The 18,872-nt window shown below is 43.9% G+C and overlaps 2 protein-coding genes across 6 annotated transcripts; both read right to left on the minus strand.

The window, feature by feature from the left end:
* Positions 1-250: 250 nt before the first annotated feature.
* On the minus strand, positions 251-2,835 carry LOC306909079 (galanin receptor type 1). The gene is made up of 2 exons (XM_079482457.1): positions 2,431-2,835; positions 251-1,702 (listed from the first exon to the last, which is right to left on the minus strand). Exon 2 carries the CDS (start codon positions 1,373-1,375, stop codon positions 377-379), a length of 999 nt encoding a protein of 332 aa, XP_079338583.1. The 5' UTR covers positions 1,376-1,702; positions 2,431-2,835; the 3' UTR covers positions 251-376.
* Positions 2,836-5,126: 2,291 nt separating this feature from the next.
* Positions 5,127-18,610, minus strand: itih3b.2 (inter-alpha-trypsin inhibitor heavy chain 3b, tandem duplicate 2). Of its 5 annotated transcripts, none has more exons than XM_079483469.1 (22): positions 18,405-18,578; positions 17,186-17,349; positions 16,960-17,064; positions 16,711-16,873; positions 16,525-16,635; positions 16,316-16,444; positions 16,086-16,202; positions 15,682-15,850; positions 15,472-15,582; positions 15,105-15,286; positions 14,851-15,030; positions 14,638-14,765; positions 14,358-14,548; positions 14,043-14,210; positions 7,377-7,436; positions 7,089-7,148; positions 6,963-7,013; positions 6,779-6,883; positions 5,986-6,157; positions 5,725-5,873; positions 5,552-5,633; positions 5,127-5,447 (listed from the first exon to the last, which is right to left on the minus strand). In XM_079483469.1, the coding sequence occupies exons 1-22, from the start codon at positions 18,477-18,479 to the stop codon at positions 5,366-5,368; spliced, it is 2,754 nt and encodes a 917-aa protein (XP_079339595.1). In that variant the 5' UTR covers positions 18,480-18,578; the 3' UTR covers positions 5,127-5,365. The 5 variants fall into 5 exon arrangements, with proteins under 5 accessions (XP_079339595.1, XP_079339596.1, XP_079339597.1 ...); XM_079483470.1 differs by having other exon boundaries at positions 6,963-6,998; positions 18,405-18,542; XM_079483471.1 differs by lacking the exon at positions 7,377-7,436 and having other exon boundaries at positions 18,405-18,610.
* Positions 18,611-18,872: the final 262 nt, after the last annotated feature.

The raw sequence follows: 18,872 nt of genomic DNA on the forward strand, positions 1-18,872 counted from the left end.
TAAAATTGAACATTGCTTACTAAGGCAATAGTTCACACCAAAAACAAAATATTCATTTGTACTCATTTATTCACCATAATGTCACCTGTATACGATTCTTTCTTCTATGAAGAGTAACAGAAGGTATTTCTATGTCTCAGAGGCTTTGTGTCCATACAATGGACATGATGGTCAATGTTGTTGGTTACCATGATCCTTCAAAATATCTTCTTTTGTGTTCTGCACAAAAAAAGTAAGTCATACAGGTTGGGTGAATAAGAAAATAATTTTAATTTTGAGGTTTTGAATTTTCTGTATACAATACAGTACATGCAGGTGTGTAAACCACATATTTTATGGAAGAAGTGACGTGTCCGCATCAGTCAAAACATCCTGTTTACAGATATATATTTCCACAGCATTCTTGACCCAGATTTATTAGTTCCTTTCTGAATTTGTCCGACATAAAAACATACAGAATGGGATTAACCACAGTTGACGAGGTTGCCATGATGCGAGCGAAGGTAGCAAAAGGTCCAAAGCGAGGTAAAAGACCAATCACAGCATCACCCTGACTTATCTGAGCAAACATCAAACCGTACGAAGGCATCCAGCACAATGCAAACGCCAGCACTAACAAAGCCGACGTTTGGGTTACCTTGACGTGATACTGTTCCAAGCGGTCAATCGGGCTCGTTTGGCCCTGTCTGGTGTTTTGGAGGAAACAGTAGATCTTTGTATACGCTATTACAATGATACCAAGTGGAAAGGCAAAAGCCAGCAAGAAATGACACACTCCATATGCCAATTGGCTTTGGTCGGATAGAAAATTGAAACACGCCATGTCCTCCCGGGATTGATGAACGTCAGGCGAAATCAGCGTTCGCCAAGCAAACTGAGGAGCTGCCAGGACAATAGCAGGTATCCACAAAACACCTGCGATTATTTTCAAACGACCTTCTCTGCGCCATCGATATGCTTTTGACGGATGGACCACTATGATGTACCGCCCGAACGCCAAAGCAGACAGCGTAAAGGCGCTCGCAGAGGTACACATGGCACCCAGGAAGCTCACAGATTTACACATGAAGCTGCCAAAGGGCCAGTGACTGGTCGCGATGGCCACCGTGTGATAGGGAAGGCAGGCGAGAAGAAGAAGGTCAGCCACACTTAATGACAGAAGAAGAACATCCGTTCCGTTTGCGTTCCTTTCTTGTATTCCTCCCATCCTGCCTCCATTGGGCCGTCCTTGGCGCATGGTACGAGAGATGATGAGGAGAACCAAGATGTGTCCCACCAACCCGGTCACAAGGATGAAGGTGTCAAAAATGGGCACCAACACTCGCTCAACATCATTCTGTCCAGAACTGGAATGGTTGCTTGTGATGTTAACCATTATGATGTCCAGAATATTTAGGTACAATCAAAGTGGCTTTCAACTCACGGTTTTAGTTTTAAATGTTTTGACATTTTTTGAGTTGGATTTATTTTTTATGGGTTACATGTCACCACTAGAAAGTTCCAAAGACTTGCAAAGCCCTACAATCCATTCAAAACAAGTGTTGTGTGTTATATATTGAAACAGGTTCCACATTTCTCACTGAATGTTAAAATGAATCACTGAACATTGTGTAGTAGGTAGCGTCATCCAAACCAGAGGTACAGGTGTTTGTAATCCAGGGAGTCTTTAAACGGGTTCCAGGTCTTGAGGTTTTTTGTAAACCTGCAAAACATAATCATCATTATACATGAACAAAACTCATGATTCATCTCAAAACAAAATGATGTGTAATATAGAGTGACATGTTATTTGAAATGTTGAATAATATCCAACACAATCCACAAAACAAAGAATCTTGAAAAAGTGTTGCATCGGCATGACAAAATTGTACAAATATGTTTCATTACAAACTTCAAGGATTCCTACCTGCCTTATAAAGCAATGCATACATATATATTCGATACAAAAATCGTGATGTTAAGTTTTAGCTAAACTTTTTTGTCTTATTTCAAGTCATCTTTTATGACCCACTTGAAAGTGTGTTGATGCCCCATGATTGAGAAACGGTCCTAAAAAGCAAATACATAAAAAAATTGTTGTCAAGAATTCTCTGGTTATTTATACAGTCTACTGTACGTCCTTATGCGTTTGTGTACCTCTGGGAAGTGGGATGACTTATCGCATATTGAAGACTAGCGAGTTTAGCAAGTGCTTACACAAAACGTTCAATGTTCTTTCCTCAATGTTTACGTTTCTTGGGGTAAACGTTTCTGCTAAATGAGCAAATGTAAACACTGTGACAACGGCAGCATTGGAATGCAGGTATCGATAGTTAATGATTGTAGTGAAAGCCTCACAAAACCATGTATTTAGATTCGTTCTCTCCATGGGAAAGCAAAATATATCATGATTAAAACCTTCAAGAACCAGAATGATGAGAGCCCACTTGCCTGCTTGTGATTGTGGATCTGTTCAAATCATTTGCTGGTTCCTAGAAAATCCATTTAGATCTTCATAATCCAGAGTTTCTGTCAGCTGAGGTTCTTGAGTGGCGTACTGTGCTTTAAACAGCGAGCTCCTGTAGTTTAACAGTGGGAGAGGTGAGGAAATGACCTTTGACCCCACCGCAAGCAGTGACGCAGCTCCTTTAAACAAGGAACATTAACTTCTCATTTAGTAAATTGTTAGTGTCAGTCAATCGATTGAACCTTGCAAAAGGAATGTTGTGCACTTCCCTGTTGTATAGTTACATAGAGCAGCTTTGTATTTAGCCTTAAATGTTCACGTATTCTAGTTTAAATCTGCAGGGTCTCTCTGAAGCGAGATGGAGAGTTTCATCAGGGATCCTTTGGACCGAGAGCTACTGTACGAGTTTTTTACGGGTCATAAACTCGAGTTTACAGTACATTATAAAATATGTATGAAGCAGAAGGGCAAAGGACAAAGCAAAGAGCCGAGATAATGTCACATATATCATTTAGATTGTCCGTCTATCTGTAGACTCACAACATCCTTAATATCTCATGCAGGAGTTTCAGTCATGAACTTGATTTATGGCACAACCCTTGAGCAGTACGTGAGAGGCGTGACATATGCACACTGCCTTTTTCTTATTTTGATTTCACTAAATGACTAAATGTTATAACGTCAAAATACGACAGAATCTAAAGCAATCTTCTAGGTCAACACATTTTGCACTAATGGTCCTAAAAGCAATGCATTTCTAACTTTGACCACACTTTTGAGAATAACCAGACTGATCTCACAGGACTTCATGGGTGTTTTACAAGATGGTTTATTTGTATGATGGGAATCTTACAAAAAACGTGCGATTAGAGGAACTCAATACCACACCTCCTAACCCCACGTCACTGGCACAAAAACAAATCATACTTATGAATTGCTGAGATTGCTGTGAAAAAAGTGACAATACAGGTCATTTTACCAATGTAAACCTGCATTAAAGTAAATCTAATAGCATTATATATTATATTTTATTATATATTGTAATGATTATTATAAAGTATGTATACATATGAGGCTGCTTAAGGTGAATGAAAGTGAAAAACAAAGCATGTCGTGGTGGTGATGGGTGTTCTGATATATGTATGTTTTTATTATACACTGAAGTTAGCAACAGATCTCAACAAACATGGAACAGATGGACAGAGCCCACTATTGCTTTACATTTTATTAAACATTTTGTGAATACAGTCATATTTTGTCAAATGTGTGTCCACCTGCAAGAAGGTGCGGTTTGACTCTAGTTTATGGGTGGAAAAGCGTATAATTTTAATCATACAGATTTTAAAAGCGGATGTCAACAAAAAGGCAAATGGTTAAAGTACATCCACCCTATTTATGACTACTGTACAAATACTAAATATACTGTGAAATCTACAGGTAAGTAACAGTGAAATGTCAAATCTCTCCTTTCGTCGTCGACTGGAGCGGCACAAGCCAACATTTGACAACAGTCAAGACAGATTCTGTTTTACCTCCATAGCCATGAGGTGCATATAATCCAGGAGGAACAGGAGGGGACGTTAGTGTATAAAAAACAGGGAAAATGTTATTTATGTATTGTATAAAATGACTTACAGTAAAAGGTACCGAGCCGCTTACCCTACACTGGTTCTTATGAAGACCACACTACTAACACTAAAGCAAAACTTTAGCTTTAAATTTGTTTAATAATGTCACTGTATGCGTTTATTTCTTTTTATAAAATTGGCCATTGCTATTAATAACAATGGCAATGCGACAGTATACTTTAAACGCTTTTAACTTCTCACATACAGGTGGAGCAGGTGCATCTCCCTCAACTTCGGTTTTCCTGTGGTTTGGTAACAAGGTGAGAGAAACCACTGTGACAAACATATATTTGAGGAGAGCTTCTTTCTTTTCATCTTCCTTTTTCTGGAACTTTAAGAAGAAGCCTGACAGATTTCAAAACACACACACACTGCCTTCAAACACGTCAATATATTGCTTTGGGTTACAGACGTGGCCACCGGACAGACACAGGGTGAAGGCTGCGTTAATAGGGAAGCTATAAATAAACAGATTTCGTTCTCTGTTGAAAAATAACAAAAGTACCATTAAACTGTGTTCATATTAAGGAATGTGACGCATATTAGTGCCTCCCTTTCGCATGGGACTGCACAATATGACAATATAATGAATAAATAAAATAATGTTAAGTAAAATCAAAAAGTAAAGAAGTTGGGGCAAAATCCACAAGATACAGTACCTCAATGCCCTCTAAATTCAATATTATTCTTCGGTAGAAAAAATAAACTGCTATGCAAAATGCAAAATGTAATGTGTAATTGCATTCGTCATTGCAAATGTAGTGGAGTAAAGAGTTCATATACTTGCTCGAAAATGTGGTCAAGTAGAGATTAGACGTTATTATAATCTTCAATACACAGTACAACTACAAAGTAGCCAAAAAATTACTTAAGTACAGTAACTCACTACATTTATTCCAATACTTTACACCGCTGATCAATTATCAAAAGCTGACTCAACATTTATATACTGAACTTGTTTCTGCAATAAATACAATGCTCAAAAATTGGGCCGCTTCTTAAGAGGTGTTGCAGATATATTACCTTACAAATAAGAATTCTGCTCAACATCATTTTTTGCATTTCATTTGTAACATTATTTTATTTTATATATAGTCATATTCGCACATATATATGGCTGCGAGTTGACTTCATCTCCAACAGAAGTAATATACCATTTAATTATGGAAATTACCCTTACTTATAACAAGGTTACTGAGGTGAGATTTATTTGAACCTTTATTCAACTGTGATCATAATAACATGAAAATTTTAAACACTACAGCTGAGTAAATTTGAAGTCAGAAATCTATCAGTTCATCACAGCCTCGAACGGCACAACCCAACATTGGACAACTGGAGCAGAAGGGAATCTGTAGTCTGTCACATCCGCCCTATAAGAAGAAGATACAGTTAATATATATATATAAAATATATACATCTATTTTACGTATATATATATATATAAATAGTGTATAATATTTTTTTTGCCACATACAAAGACACCATAACTTCCTTGTCCATTATCTTTAGTGTTGACGTGGACCCCTGAATCTCTGCATAGGATATATTGCCTTTGCCTGAAATATTATTCAAAGACATTATGATACACGTTGATGTTGAAAAGTGTTGTTTGTGTTGAAATGTTTTCCCAGTGCGTTGCTTTCCTACCTAAGATTCCTGACAAAGTGACGCCTTTAGGTTGTTGCCAAATTGCAGGCCAGAGAAAGACTTTGCCGTTTTTCTTATGGAGTAGAATAACAACACTGATATTTCCCATCGTAACATCAAATGCATTGTCCCGCAGAATCAAGTATATACTGTTGAGAGTAATAAGAGTCAATTACAACCCCTTAAAGACTTTGCAAAATTTGTGTAAACAAATGGGGAATCGCCAAATGACTAAAGGTTAAAAAGCGCTGTAGTGTTTACCCCTCTTGAGCATGTTGGGTCGGTTCTTGACCCCACAGAAACTGAACATTGTCCTGGCCATCATGATAACTGATAGAGTATGTATTTATTGTCAGTTGATGGTTTGTTTTGTAATGAATGATGATTTGATGGAATCCATTGTTAGATGCCACAGACCCATTCATAGAAAACCCTTAAATATGAAGAAAAACACTGTCTTCTGTTATTATTTATATCAGACGCACAAATGCAATTTATCCAAACCTGCATCTCTTACACCTCATCTATGATAAACATGCTTAACATCTGAATTAAAGCTAAATTAAAGTAAAAATAAGAACAAGAGGTTTTTAAAAGATTTTATACATCATGCCAGGAAAACCATGAAGCAGACATTGTTCTCATGATTCTCAAAATGTGCTAATTTCCCCATAATTATTATTGTTAGATTTTAAAGAGGATCATACAGTTCAAACTGCCCCAAAAACATCATTATATGGGTATATAACATCATGATATTATATATATATATATATATATGATATTTCATGATATATTTTTTTAGGAAAATAAGAGTTATGTAATGTGACTTAATAGTTATCACTTTATATTTTCTGTTTTAAACCTTTTAACAAACTCTAAAATATTCCTAAAATGTAATATTTGCGGTCTTGTTTTCCTTTCTTTGAAGAGCTTGAATATCACTTTTAGCAGAAATGTTTAAAGTTATCTTTGACATTATTATTTGCCACATATATCAACAAAATCGTTTCATTCATGAAAGTGATACAGTACATTTTTATCAATGTCTGACCTGAAGAGGAATCCTGTAGAAGTTTGAGATTATAAGGAAGAGCAACTTCAAAACAAAGTGGTTTATGTTGACCATCGGCGGGAATCAGGAACCGAAATGCAGGAGCTTAAAGAAAACAAAACTCAAAATTGCAGAATAAAACTATCAATTGCGTAATGACCAGGTTTGTGAGATCTTTACGTACCTGACTGAGTTGGTGCAACGGATAACAATGTTATTTCTGGAAGATCGCTGTCTATTGTTAACAAATAATATTGCATGCATCAACAGTACTTGTTTGAGACAGAATAAAAGTTAAAGTCATACTCACCAAAAGAACTCGAAACCTCAGTATCATCTGAAGGAGTATTAAGCAACCTAGCCAATGAATCTATGAGATTAAGAAAGAATGCAATGATCAATCATTGGGTAAATAGTCCATCAAAACATCTATTTTAAATTCATGAACATTTGACACTACTAGATGTGCATATGTTAATTTAAGCCCAATGGCTGGGTTTGTTAACTTTTTAACCAACCATTGGGGGGTTGGGGGGTACATAGACAAAACCAACATGACCTATGCATCTGTATTCACTCATTTCTCAGTATAGCTTACAAATAGTTGGGTCTGGGTTATGAGCCAAAACGCTTCCTAAAAGAGAAAAACGGCCGTAACCTAAATATAAAACAAAGGTTATTTCTTTAGCATGGATTTGTTTTCCCCAAAACCCAACTTCACAATCCGAACCAAATATACTTCCCAGTCGGATCCTGGCCTTTCCATAATGCACAACTATCTGAATATTGTTTATTTATAAAATACACTTATATCTCTTGAAGAACACAGAATAAAGTCTGCACTAATTTCTCAATACAATGTTTTTAAAGCAGCTTTAAGAAAAATGTGCAAAGAAAATCTGCTGGTGAAAAATGGCAAGGAATAAGAACTTGAGTGTGTATGAATAAAACAGCTCATTAACATTCTGAGTACACATATTTAAAGAGTTTGGGTCCAAAATGAGATAAACTATAAAAAATCATGTTTTTTATTATGTTATCAAGTTTTTATTGTGTAATTTAGCTGTATTTTTTTTAGTTATTATGGCTTACATCAAAACAAACCAACTGCAGTTTGATTGATATTCATTTGAATGCACAATAAAAAAAACGTCTCGGTTACGTCTGTAACCTCGGTTCCCTGATGGAGGGAACGAGACGTTGTGAGAGACTGACTGGGGTTTGATCTTGAGAACCTACCTTCTCCGAGATAATTAATTATAAAACGCCAATGGGCTTGGCGAATGGCACGCGCACGCCAGTCTCCGCCCCGTGCATACGGGTATAAAGGAAGATGGCGGCGGTGATTCACTTACCCTTTGTACTGAGGAACCTGGAACGTTCACTGCAGTGATTCGGTGCAGCGTTGTGGCATGAAGTCACAACGTCTCGTTCCCTCCATCAGGGAACCGAGGTTACAGACGTAACCGAGACGTTCCCCTTCAGTCGGTCTCTCGACGTTGTGAGAGACTGACTGGGGATCAATCTTAAACGCCACAGCGCTTACACCGACATCACAACCTCTAGCGGAGCGACCCTGACTGGGCTAGCGAGTCAAAAGAGTGCTACCGCGAGACGTAATCTTCCAGCCACATAGTATTGGTCATACTGAGAAGCCTCTACTGCCGGCCTCACGGACAGTGGCGTACGCCTCTAGTAGCGAGGAGCTGTCCGGAGCCGAACACTGGGGAAACACTGCTCTCCTCTCAGAAGAGTGTGTTACGGAGGCCACATCCTACCTGGAGGGGAGGTTACATGTGGAGATACTAACACGGTCTCCCCGGCGGGGAGAACATCATGCGGAAAGGTGTTAGCCCAAATAGGGGGACAATCCAGGTGGGATACCACCGGCGGGGAGGTCACAGATTCACCAATCGGGAAATCCTGAGTGAGGAATTCAACACACGGGACGACCCAGAGGGGAGTCACTACATATGGGGCACTAGTCCTAATACAGGGGTCTGCCTGAGCCGGGAAGACTCTACCTATAATGGACCTGGTTCTAACAGACCGCTCCGGTCAGTCTGTTACCAAGTACAATGCTTAGTGATGGATGGAATGCCTATACTTCGCCCGAGAGGGGAAAGTAGGGAGGCTAATAACGCACTAGTCTCACCTGGACAGGGGAGAAGGCGCTTTCGCAGGCGTACGCCCAGAACAGGAGTCCGTCCTACAAGCCGGGGGCGTTGAGGACATGGGCTGCTACTGGTTCCACGCGAAGATTGTAAAACCTTGCGAAGGTACTGGGCGTAGCCCAACCCGCAGCACTGCAGATATCTGCCAGATAGGCGCCTTGTGCCAGTGCCCACGAGGAGGCCACACTCCGAGTGGAGTGGGCCCTCACTGCAAGCGGGCACGGGCGATCTTGGGACTGGTATGCCACCGTGATGGCATCCACAATCCAGTGCGCCAATCTCTGTTTGGAGACAGCCCCCCCCGGGTGCTGTCCTCCGTAACAGACAAAGAGCTGCTCGGAGCTTCTTAGGCTCCGTGTGCGGTCCAGATAGAGGCGCAGCGCGCGTACTGGACACAACACATTAGAGGTTGGGTCTTCCTCCCCTGCGGGGAGCGCCTGCAGGTTCACCACCTGGTCCCGGAAGGGAGTGGTGGGAACCTTGGGCACGTAACCGGGCCGGGGTCTCAAGACAACGTGAGAATCGCCGGGCCCGAACTCTAGGCACCCTTGGGACACGGAAAATGTCTGTAGGTCCCCCACCCTCTTGATAGAGGCGAGCGCCGTCAGGAGTGCAGCTTTCATCGACAGATGAGGGAGACTGGCAACTCCGAGGGGCTCAAACGGGGCCGTACCAAGGCCCTGTAGGACCACGTTAAGGTCCCAAGAGGGTACAGAGCGTGGTCGAGGTGGATTCACCCTTCTCGCGCCCTTGAGGAACCTGGTGACCAGGTCATGCTGACCGAGAGACTTACCCTCCACGAGATCGTGATGTGCGGCAATGGCCGCAACATACACTCTCAGTGTGGAAGGGGAGAGATTACTCTCAAGTCTCTGCTGTAAAAAGGCCAGCACCGACCCGATCGGGCAATTCCGTGGGTTCTCCTCCCGGGGAGAACACCAGGACGAAAAGAGGCGCCACTTGTAGGCGTATAACCGCCTAGTGGCAGGGGCTCTAGCCTGCAGAACAGTCTCCCGGACCGCTATCGACAAGCCCCTTAGGGTCTCCTCGTCCCGTCCAGGGGCCAGGCATGGAGTTTCCAGAGGCCTGGGCTGGGGTGCCAAACCGTGCCCTTCCCCTGCGACAACAGGTCCTTCGACAGGGGAATGGGCCAGGGGGGGGCCGTCGTCAGATCTACCAGATCCGAGAGCCAGGTCTGGTTGGGCCAGTATGGCGCCACTACCAGAACCTGATGCCCCTCTTCCCTGACCTTGCACAGGACCTGTTCACTGGGGGGAAGGCGTACTTCCGCTTGTCCCGCGGCCAGCTGTGTGCTAGGGCATCTGTGCCGAGGGGACCCTCGGTCAGGGAGTACCAGAGCGGGCAATGGGTGGAGTACGGGCAGGCAAACAGGTCCACCTGTGCTTGACCGAACCGCTCCCATATGAGCTGGACTGCGCGGGGATGGAGCCGCCACTCTCCGCGGGGAGTGCCTTGACGAGAGAGCGCATCGGCTGTCTGGTTCAGGTAGCCCGGGAGAAACGTGGCCCGCAGGGACTTCGTCACCTGCTGACTCCAGAGGAGGAGGCGTCGGGCGAGTTGCGACAACTGCCGTGAGCGTATGCCGCCCTGGTGATTGATGTACGCCACAGCAGTCGTGCTGTCTGACCGGACTAGCACGTGTTTGTCCTGCACGAGGGGCTGGAGCCTCCTCAGTGCCAGATGGACTGCTAGCAACTCTAGGCAGTTGATATGCCACCGCAGTCTGGGACCCGTCCAGTGACCCGATACTGCTTGCCCGTTGCACACCGCACCCCACCCTTGCAGGGAGGCGTCTGTTGTTACTACCCCCGCTCGGAGAAAGGTCAAGTCTGACCAGGGTAAGAGAGTGCGAAGGCACTGCGGCGTTACCGTAATCCGCCTGGTGCCGGCGTGCCACGCCGTCCAGGGAACCCGACTCTGTAGCCAGTGCTGAAGCAGCCGCATGTGCATCAACCCGAGAGGGATTACCCCGTCGAGGACGCCATGTGCCCCAGGAGCCTCTGAAAGTTCTTCAGCGATGTCGAGGGATGCTGACTGATCAACCTCAGACAGCGCAGCACTGACTGTGCACGCTCGTTGGTGAGACGTGCTGTCATACGGACAGAGTCTAGTTCCAGCCCCAGGTAAGAGGTGCTCTGCGCGGGGGAGAGCTTGCTCTTCTCCTGGTTGACCCGGAGGCCTAGACGGTCTAGGTGCCAAAGCACAAGGTCCCTGTGCGTGCACAACACATCTCGCGAGTGTGCCAAGATAAGCCAGTCGTCGAGATAGTTTAGCACTCGCACACCTTGCTCCCTGACAGGAGCTAAGGCAGCCTCCACTAGTTTGGAAAAAACCCGTGGAGACAGGGCCAGACCGAATGGCAGGACCCTGTACTGATACGCCCTTCCCTCGAACGCGAACCGTAGGAACGGCCGGTGTCGGGGGAGAATAGAGACGTGAAAGTACGCGTCCTTCAGGTCGATTGCCACGAACCAATCCTGGTGACGTACCGAGCCCAGGATGCGTCTCTGCATCAGCATTCTGAACGGCAGCCTGTGCAGGTGCTTGTTCAGGCGACGTAGATCCAAAATGGGCCGCAGCCCCCCGCCCTTTTTGGGCACGATGAAGTACGGGCTGTAAAACCCGGACGACATCTCAGTTATAGGGACGGGTTCGACCGCACCCTTCGCCAGAAGGGTGGCTACCTCCTCCCGAAGCACGGAAGCATTCTCTCCTCGCACCGAGGTGTACAGAATGCCCCGAAACTTGGGGGGGCGCCTGGCGAATTGGATCGAGTAACCGAGACGGACTGTCCTCTCTATCCAGTGTGACGGGCTGGTGCGCTGCCAAGCGCCCAAGAACCGCGAAAACGGGATCAGAGGGACAATCTGCTTCACCGTGCCGGGGAAGGCTGGTTCGGTGGCTGACAGTGGGTTAACTCGCACAGGGGGGACCCCCCGGGAGGATGACGGCTCTGTATGTTTACCTGCTTCAGGCGGCCTGACGCAACGTCCGGGGGAGATTGCGGTCGGCGGCCCGATCCATCCAAGACACCGTCTGGACGAGAGTGCTGTGGAGGAAAACCCAGGGGAAATATCTCTTTTCGTGAGTAAGTGGGTGCCGGGCCCTGAAAAGGGCCCGGACTTGATGGAGACGCGGCAGGCAGCGTCCTTCCCCGATCCAGCGTTGGAAAGGCCGGGATCGGACCCAATGAAACTTCCCCCAGGTTCGTCCCGTCAGGGCCGCTTAGCAGAGCTCTTGGTGGACTGCTGACGGGGGACAGATGCCTTCTTCCGCGGGGCTCGACGTCTCTGGCGGGTCGTCCTATGGGAGGGTCCTGGAACCGGAGGTGCCACCGCGGAAGGGCGGGGCTGTGGGAAACAGACTGCGGCCGAGAACGTGACGACCTGCTGGTGGCCACGTCGCGGCGCGGCAGGATCTGCTTGATCGCCTCGGTCTGCTTCTGAACCGCGGAGAACTGCTGCGCTATGTCCTCCACGGTATCACCAAACAGCCCGGCTTGCGAGATGGGCGCGTCTAGAAGGCGATCCTTCTGGGCGTCGCTCATCTGCGCAAGGTTGAGCCACAGATGCCTTTCCTGGACCACCATTGTGGACATCGACCGACCCAGGGCGCCCGCCGTGGCCTTCGTCGCCCGTAGCGCGAGGTCTGTGGCAGTGCGCAACTCACTCATGCGAGTTGGGTCGGGCTTCCCGCCATCCAAATCCTTCAGGACTTTCGCCTGAAAGACCTGGAGGATTGCCATAGCATGGAGAGCAGAAGCGGCTTGTCCAGCAGCACTGTAAGCCTTCGACACGAGTGTCGAAGAGAGCTTACATGCTCTGGACCGGAGTCTAGGTCGACCCCTCCAAGTGGCAGCTGTCTGCGGGCCTCGACGTAGCCTCTAGCCGCTCCTCCATCCAGGGAAGCCACAGCCGCCGAACCCTCCTGCCTGATACGCGCCGAAAAGGGCGCATGCCAGGACTTGGAGAGCTCTTCATGCACCTCCGGGAAGAACGGCACCGGGGCGGGGCGCGGCATTTGACCACGCCCCGATCCCAGAAACCATGCATCCCGAGAGAGCATGGCCGACATCTCTGCGTCCGTCTCCTCTGGCACTCGACTGCCTGATGACAGGAGATCAGAGGAGTCTTCCGCATCAGATGCCAGCAGGCAGCTGTCCGATGCAGCGACAGAAATGGAGTCATCATCCCTATACGCAGTCTTTCCACTATGAGACGGCTGTCTGCCGCTCATAGGGGACAAACCAGGTGAGCGTGCCGGGGTATGGATGGTCCGCGAGCATATAACTGACGGAGCGACATCCATAGGAATCCCCGAATCACCCCCGCCGCTCGCCAAAGCGATCAACCGTGCCGAAACAGCGGCTGAAGACGCCTGGGAAGCAGACGGGGTGGTGGCAGCGCTCGAAAAGAACGTAGCCAACCGTGACCGCAACACCCTGATTGCCATGTCCGCACACGCTGGACATGCCGAATCAGTGAAACCTGCCTCAGCATGCTTGAGCCCCAAGCAAGTGACGCAGGTATCATGGCCGTCAGACTCCGGGATGAGTCTGCCGCATCCGAGGACACAGCTACGAGACATATCCGTAGCCGGAGGGACTTACCTCTAAGGGTCTGTAGCCTTCTGCCGAAACGCCCAGGGGAAGTCCACGAGAGGAGAAGTCCGCTGCTCCGCGTCGTAAATCCAGCAGGAAAAGTTTCTCGAAGTCGAGTAAGGTGCGTTGTCATAAACAAAGCACACAGGTTCCGAAGAACAAAGGATAAGTGAATGACCGCCGCCATCTTCCTTTATACCCGTATGCACGGGGCGGAGACTGGCGTGCGCGTGCCATTCGCCAAGCCCATTGGCGTTTTATAATTAATTATCTCGGAGAAGGTAGGTTCTCAAGATCAAACCCCAGTCAGTCTCTCACAACGTCGAGAGACCGACTGAAGGGGAACATGATTTTTGAACAATTACATGTTTTTAAAGTTATCTCATTTTGGGACAAACTCTTAATTTATATTCTGAATACATATAAGTACATATAGAATGTATGCATCAATTGCATACAGTTACTTTACCGCTTTGACCATATAATGCAGGCCTCATGTGACCAACTGATCCAGGACGCATTTGACCATATAATCCAGGCCTCATGTGACCAACTGATCCAGGAGGCATTTGACCATATAATCCAGGATTAGTTTGAGGATAAAATTGTTTCACTCCAGTTCTAGCTATTGACATAACTGATGAAAAACAAAGACATTCTTCTCAAACTTTGAGTTAGACTTTCATGCTGCTGTGTTTTTGTTGTTTTAAACATGGTGTTGCTATTTTTTTAAAAGCCTTTTGTAAGGTTGTGACTGTATACAACCCCATATACATCCACCCACATGAACTTTGTCCCTGTGGTGGTGGTCTGTGTGGTGCTTCTGCCTCTTTGGGTTTGTCGGCGACTTCAGCTTGGTCTTCTTGTGGTTTGGTGACAACCATAGAGGTGAGAGATGTGACAAACTGATATTTGAGGGACAGATTGAGAGCTTCGTTCTTTGCAGTCTCTTTTTCTGGATCTTTAAGAAGAACCCTGAGAAATAAGAAAGAGGATTTAAAATACATAACAGAACATCTGAACCATCTTAAAAATAAAGATGAGATCTTAGACATATTTATTACAGTCTGTCCAGAAGTTGTTTCACTGTAAGGTAGGCCCACAGTCTTTCCAGGAAATGTTCATGTTCAGGTTGGACGTCAGTAACATCTTTTGCCGTTACGGTGTCACGATACGTCACCTTACTGCCTTTCTGCGCGACAATAGAAGAAAATTGTTCAACATCATCATCATGAATGATGTCATCCCAAATGTTTTTGATAGATGTAAAATCTTACGGAAATTGCGATGATCTCAGTGGTGACGCTCTCTACACTGTTGTCTGTGATCTGACCCGAAACCAGAATTTCAGAGCCGTTGAAGTACAAGTTAAAACTGGTCTGGGTGAGATTTGACACTCCGATGTAATTTAGCTGAATATCAGTGAGGAGCGGGACGGCGACTTCATCAAAGAAGCCCTACACACCAAACAAACAAAGAGTAAAATACACTCAAATTCACATGAGTTTAAAGTGGATTCTCTGTATTGCACCTGCAGCTGCAGATCGGCATCAGAATCTTCATAAATTCTGCGAGCAACTCCGTTATTTCCCAGCGACATTTTTGTAAGGAAGTCAAAATTCACATCATATCCAAAACCAAGACAATAGAGCGGAAACTTGGACCCAATGGCCTCTTTCACATTCCCAATAATCTTCTCCTTGTTGGTTTCACCTGTTGGAGAAGTAAACATGTTCAATTTTGTTTTTTAAATCAGTTTTCTTATAAGATCTCTCTCTTTAAGGGATGTAAATCACACAGGATTATTCATTTTAAGACAAGTCACAAGACTTCATCTGTTTGGACTACTTTTAATACCAACATTAACACATGATGGGTATGTTTGTGTAATGTTTCACCTGATGTTGGATCTCCATCAGTCAGAAGGATTAAGATGGAGGCGGTGCCCTCTCGTGGATGCCGGTTGATCATGTTTACTCCTTCTAACACTGCAGCGTTTATGTCCGTGGCTTTTGGAAGGGAAAATATTATATATTGGAAGGGAGACTGTCACTGTTATGTTTTAAAAATATATATACAGGTGTATATTGTCTATGCTACGGGCTCACCTCCTCTATCTGTGATCCTCTTCACGAAAGCTTTCGCATCCTCCAGGTTTGCTGCGGTGGCTTTGAGGAGTTCACGCTTCCACAAATCAATTCTACTGTCAAAGGTGATCAATCCAAAATGGTCGTCCTCAGAAAGATCATTCAAAATCTTCAGCAGTGCCAAGCGAGTCTGAAGAAAAAACATTTAAATGACAACATGTGGATTTTGGGGAAATCTTTTCATAGAATAGCTTTGCTCAAACAATAGAAAGAATGCATAACCTTGATTTTCAGGTTCATATAAGCACAAATGCTGGCATCTTACATCTTTTCATTCTTTAGCCATGGTTCTATTGCTTTTATTTGTAGTAAAACCACAATGATAGACTAAAATTTGAATTCTTTGCTAAGTCCTTGTTATTTACCTGCTCCATCTTTCTGCCGTGCATAGAGCCACTTTGGTCAATGATAAACACCACGTTTTTGGCGATGCGTGAAACATCCGTGGGGGCAAAGGAGTGTAAAAAATACCCTTTTGACACCTGAGAAAAATCAAACGTAGGCTCTTAATAATATTCGTAATTTTCACATTTTAGGACACATGTTAACACACATTTCTTTTTGTCTTTCACACATCTTGTATTTAAAAACTCACCATCATTTCTCCGTTCGGATTGTGTCTCTCGACATCATATGTGATGAGCAGATCTCCGTTCAGTCCGTTTTCATCACAAGTTTTACATTTGGTCTGCTGGGCTCGAGTGGGGTAAAAGGTCACCCATGCCTGAAATAGTTGCTCATTTAGTAACTTCTGTGAAGTGTTCGAGAATAATGAAAATATCAGACGAACAATCGATTCCTTACATCTTTGTCTGCTCTGGTTGTTTTGATGGCGTTGGTCAGATCATCGGAGCTCAGATCTCCTTTCACCTCCAAGACAGAAATTCCTGTTTTCTCATGAATGTGAACATCAATCTGGAATAAAGACAGAATAGATAAGACATTTTTAGACCTCGTCTATATTTCTCCACGTGTCTATATTGGCCGTGCCTTGAAATCTGTGACTGTCTGCATGGGTTGGGCATTGATGAGCAGCTTATATTTGCCGAGGCGACGCTTCAGCAGTTCCTCGTAGGTCAACTCAAATGTGACTTTACTGAAAGCGGCCACAGCCACTGATGTTTTAAACTCTTCTAAAGTCCTTCCAACAGACCTGAGATACACAACACAACCCATCATATTACTACTAATAATCCTATAAACACGCAGATTTCATGGATGTACGTGTAGTTTTAGTACTTGATGAGTCCAGCACTTTGTCCTCGTGATACTGCTTGAGTGTACTGCTGCTGAGCTTCTGCTTTCTCCTTCACAACTCCATCATAGCTCGTTCCATCTATTATCCTGAGGAAAAACAGTCACTAATAAATATATCAGTTTGGGTTACTGTTGCCGATACTGTATAGTTAAATATGGAAGTTGTTTTTACTTCAACAACATGTCATTTTATTGTGTATTCACTCACATTCTGAATTTGCTGATGAAGGCATTCTTGGGTATCTTCACTTCAAACAGGATCTCCTGAGATTCATTCAGTTTGTTCGCCACTCGGCTCGTGATGGTTGTGGTGGCGTAGCGGCTGGTCACAGTAGAGTTAATGTGGAAACTGTAAACGTCCACATTTTCTGTCTGTGTTGAGAAATCAAATGAACAATTAAAGTCTTCTCGTGTACATACAGGGGATTAAATATTTGGCAGCGGCTATTTGCCGCTATTGTGTTAATCACAATAGATGCTTTTTACAGTAAGTTTAAATAACAGTAGGTTCTGTTTTCACTAAGTGAAAATAGCAGTATTTCTTAGCTATATGCTATTTACACTAGCCTAAAATAGCTTTTTTTTTGGATTAAGTAGTTAGTTAGATGCTATTGGTACTTGTAAACAGTAGCAGATAACGTTAGTATTTGCACTTCAGTATTATTATGATGCAATAATAATAACACAGTGTAAATCATTATACTTATGAAAATGATTAAAACGATGGCAATTTATGAAGATATTAAAGCATTGCACCTCCCCCAAATTTACCCTAAACCTAAACTTTATGAATACAATTTTTCATTTTAAGACTTAAATTAATTTGATTGAAAACAAATGTCTTTATGATCTGTAAAGTTCTAGAAAAAGGTTAAAGTGCATTTTCTGCGAGAGGTGGATTAGAACCCCAGTCACCCGTGCCAAGCTGTTTAGACTTTAAACCTTGCTATTTGCACTCTGTGTAATTCACAATCTGTACATATTTACACCGTTATCCATGGGATTGCACAAATGTTTAATGTTCAAGTAAATATTTGGTCAGAAGAAAAATGTAGTTTATCGGTTTCATCACAGACTGTTCTATCACATTAAAAATAAATGTTCACTTTTAGAAAATGAGACCTTTCGCTTCAGGATTGCAATATTGAGTTAGTTGATCATTTGTTTGAGATTTCCCATTTGTGAGCCCCCTTTGTAATAAAATATCTAAATGACAAAAAATGTAAACAGTAATAGCAACCAATTTAAAAAAAAAATGTGTATTGCACATTTTTGCTATTTATCTAATATTTAAATATGAAGTATTTTTGGTAAAAAGTTTAATGTCTAAAGAATGTATTTTTAATTTTGCATCTATGTTTTTGTCTTGAAATAATATATTCATCATTTTGATCACGACTCGTGCTGTAGAGTCACATGAGCCTCACCTTTTTAACAGGAGCTGAAGAGACAGAGATGAGAAAGTAGCCCAACAGAATCAGTGTAAACGCTGCTCGATCCATCCTGACACAATAACGTAAACCTCAACACACACACTCAAATAACCCTTCTGGTATAGGACGGGGCATTGATTCGCCTCTGATTGGCTGCTGTTAAAAGATGCAGAAACCTCCCTTTGAGAGTGTAATGTCATTCCGTTTAAAAATAAACAGAGTTAAAGTCCTAGTGAAATAAAAAATTATTTTCAATTCAATTCTTTTTTTTCAGGAAATATTGCAGCGTTTATAGTAAATAGCTTATGAATGTGGGTCATTTTCCATTTAAAACTCATGTACCCTGATAATCTGCAGTTAAAATCTGAAAATGCACTTACCCGCTGTAATGACTATTCATCTCAAATGACGTAAATTAGGCGGCTTGGGCGGAGCATCCAAGTTAACTCCTCCCCTTCAACA

This window comes from Barbatula barbatula, assembly GCF_947034865.1.
Source record: "Barbatula barbatula genome assembly, chromosome: 20".
Taxonomy (NCBI): Eukaryota; Metazoa; Chordata; class Actinopteri; order Cypriniformes; family Nemacheilidae; genus Barbatula; species Barbatula barbatula.

Bases quoted from the DNA above. Each gene is read 5' to 3' on its own strand.
- LOC306909079 (XM_079482457.1), bottom strand. From the start codon at position 1,375: ATGGTTAACATCACAAGCAACCATTCCAGTTCTGGACAGAATGATGTT.
- itih3b.2 (XM_079483469.1), bottom strand. From the start codon at position 18,479: ATGGATCGAGCAGCGTTTACACTGATTCTGTTGGGCTACTTTCTCATC. The intron at 15,031-15,104 runs GTGCAATACAGA...TTTGGTGTGTAG, and splicing joins ATGCCGATCTGCAGCTGCAG to GGCTTCTTTGATGAAGTCGC. The intron at 5,448-5,551 runs GTATGTGGCAAA...TTCTTCTTATAG, and splicing joins AAGGAAGTTATGGTGTCTTT to GGCGGATGTGACAGACTACA.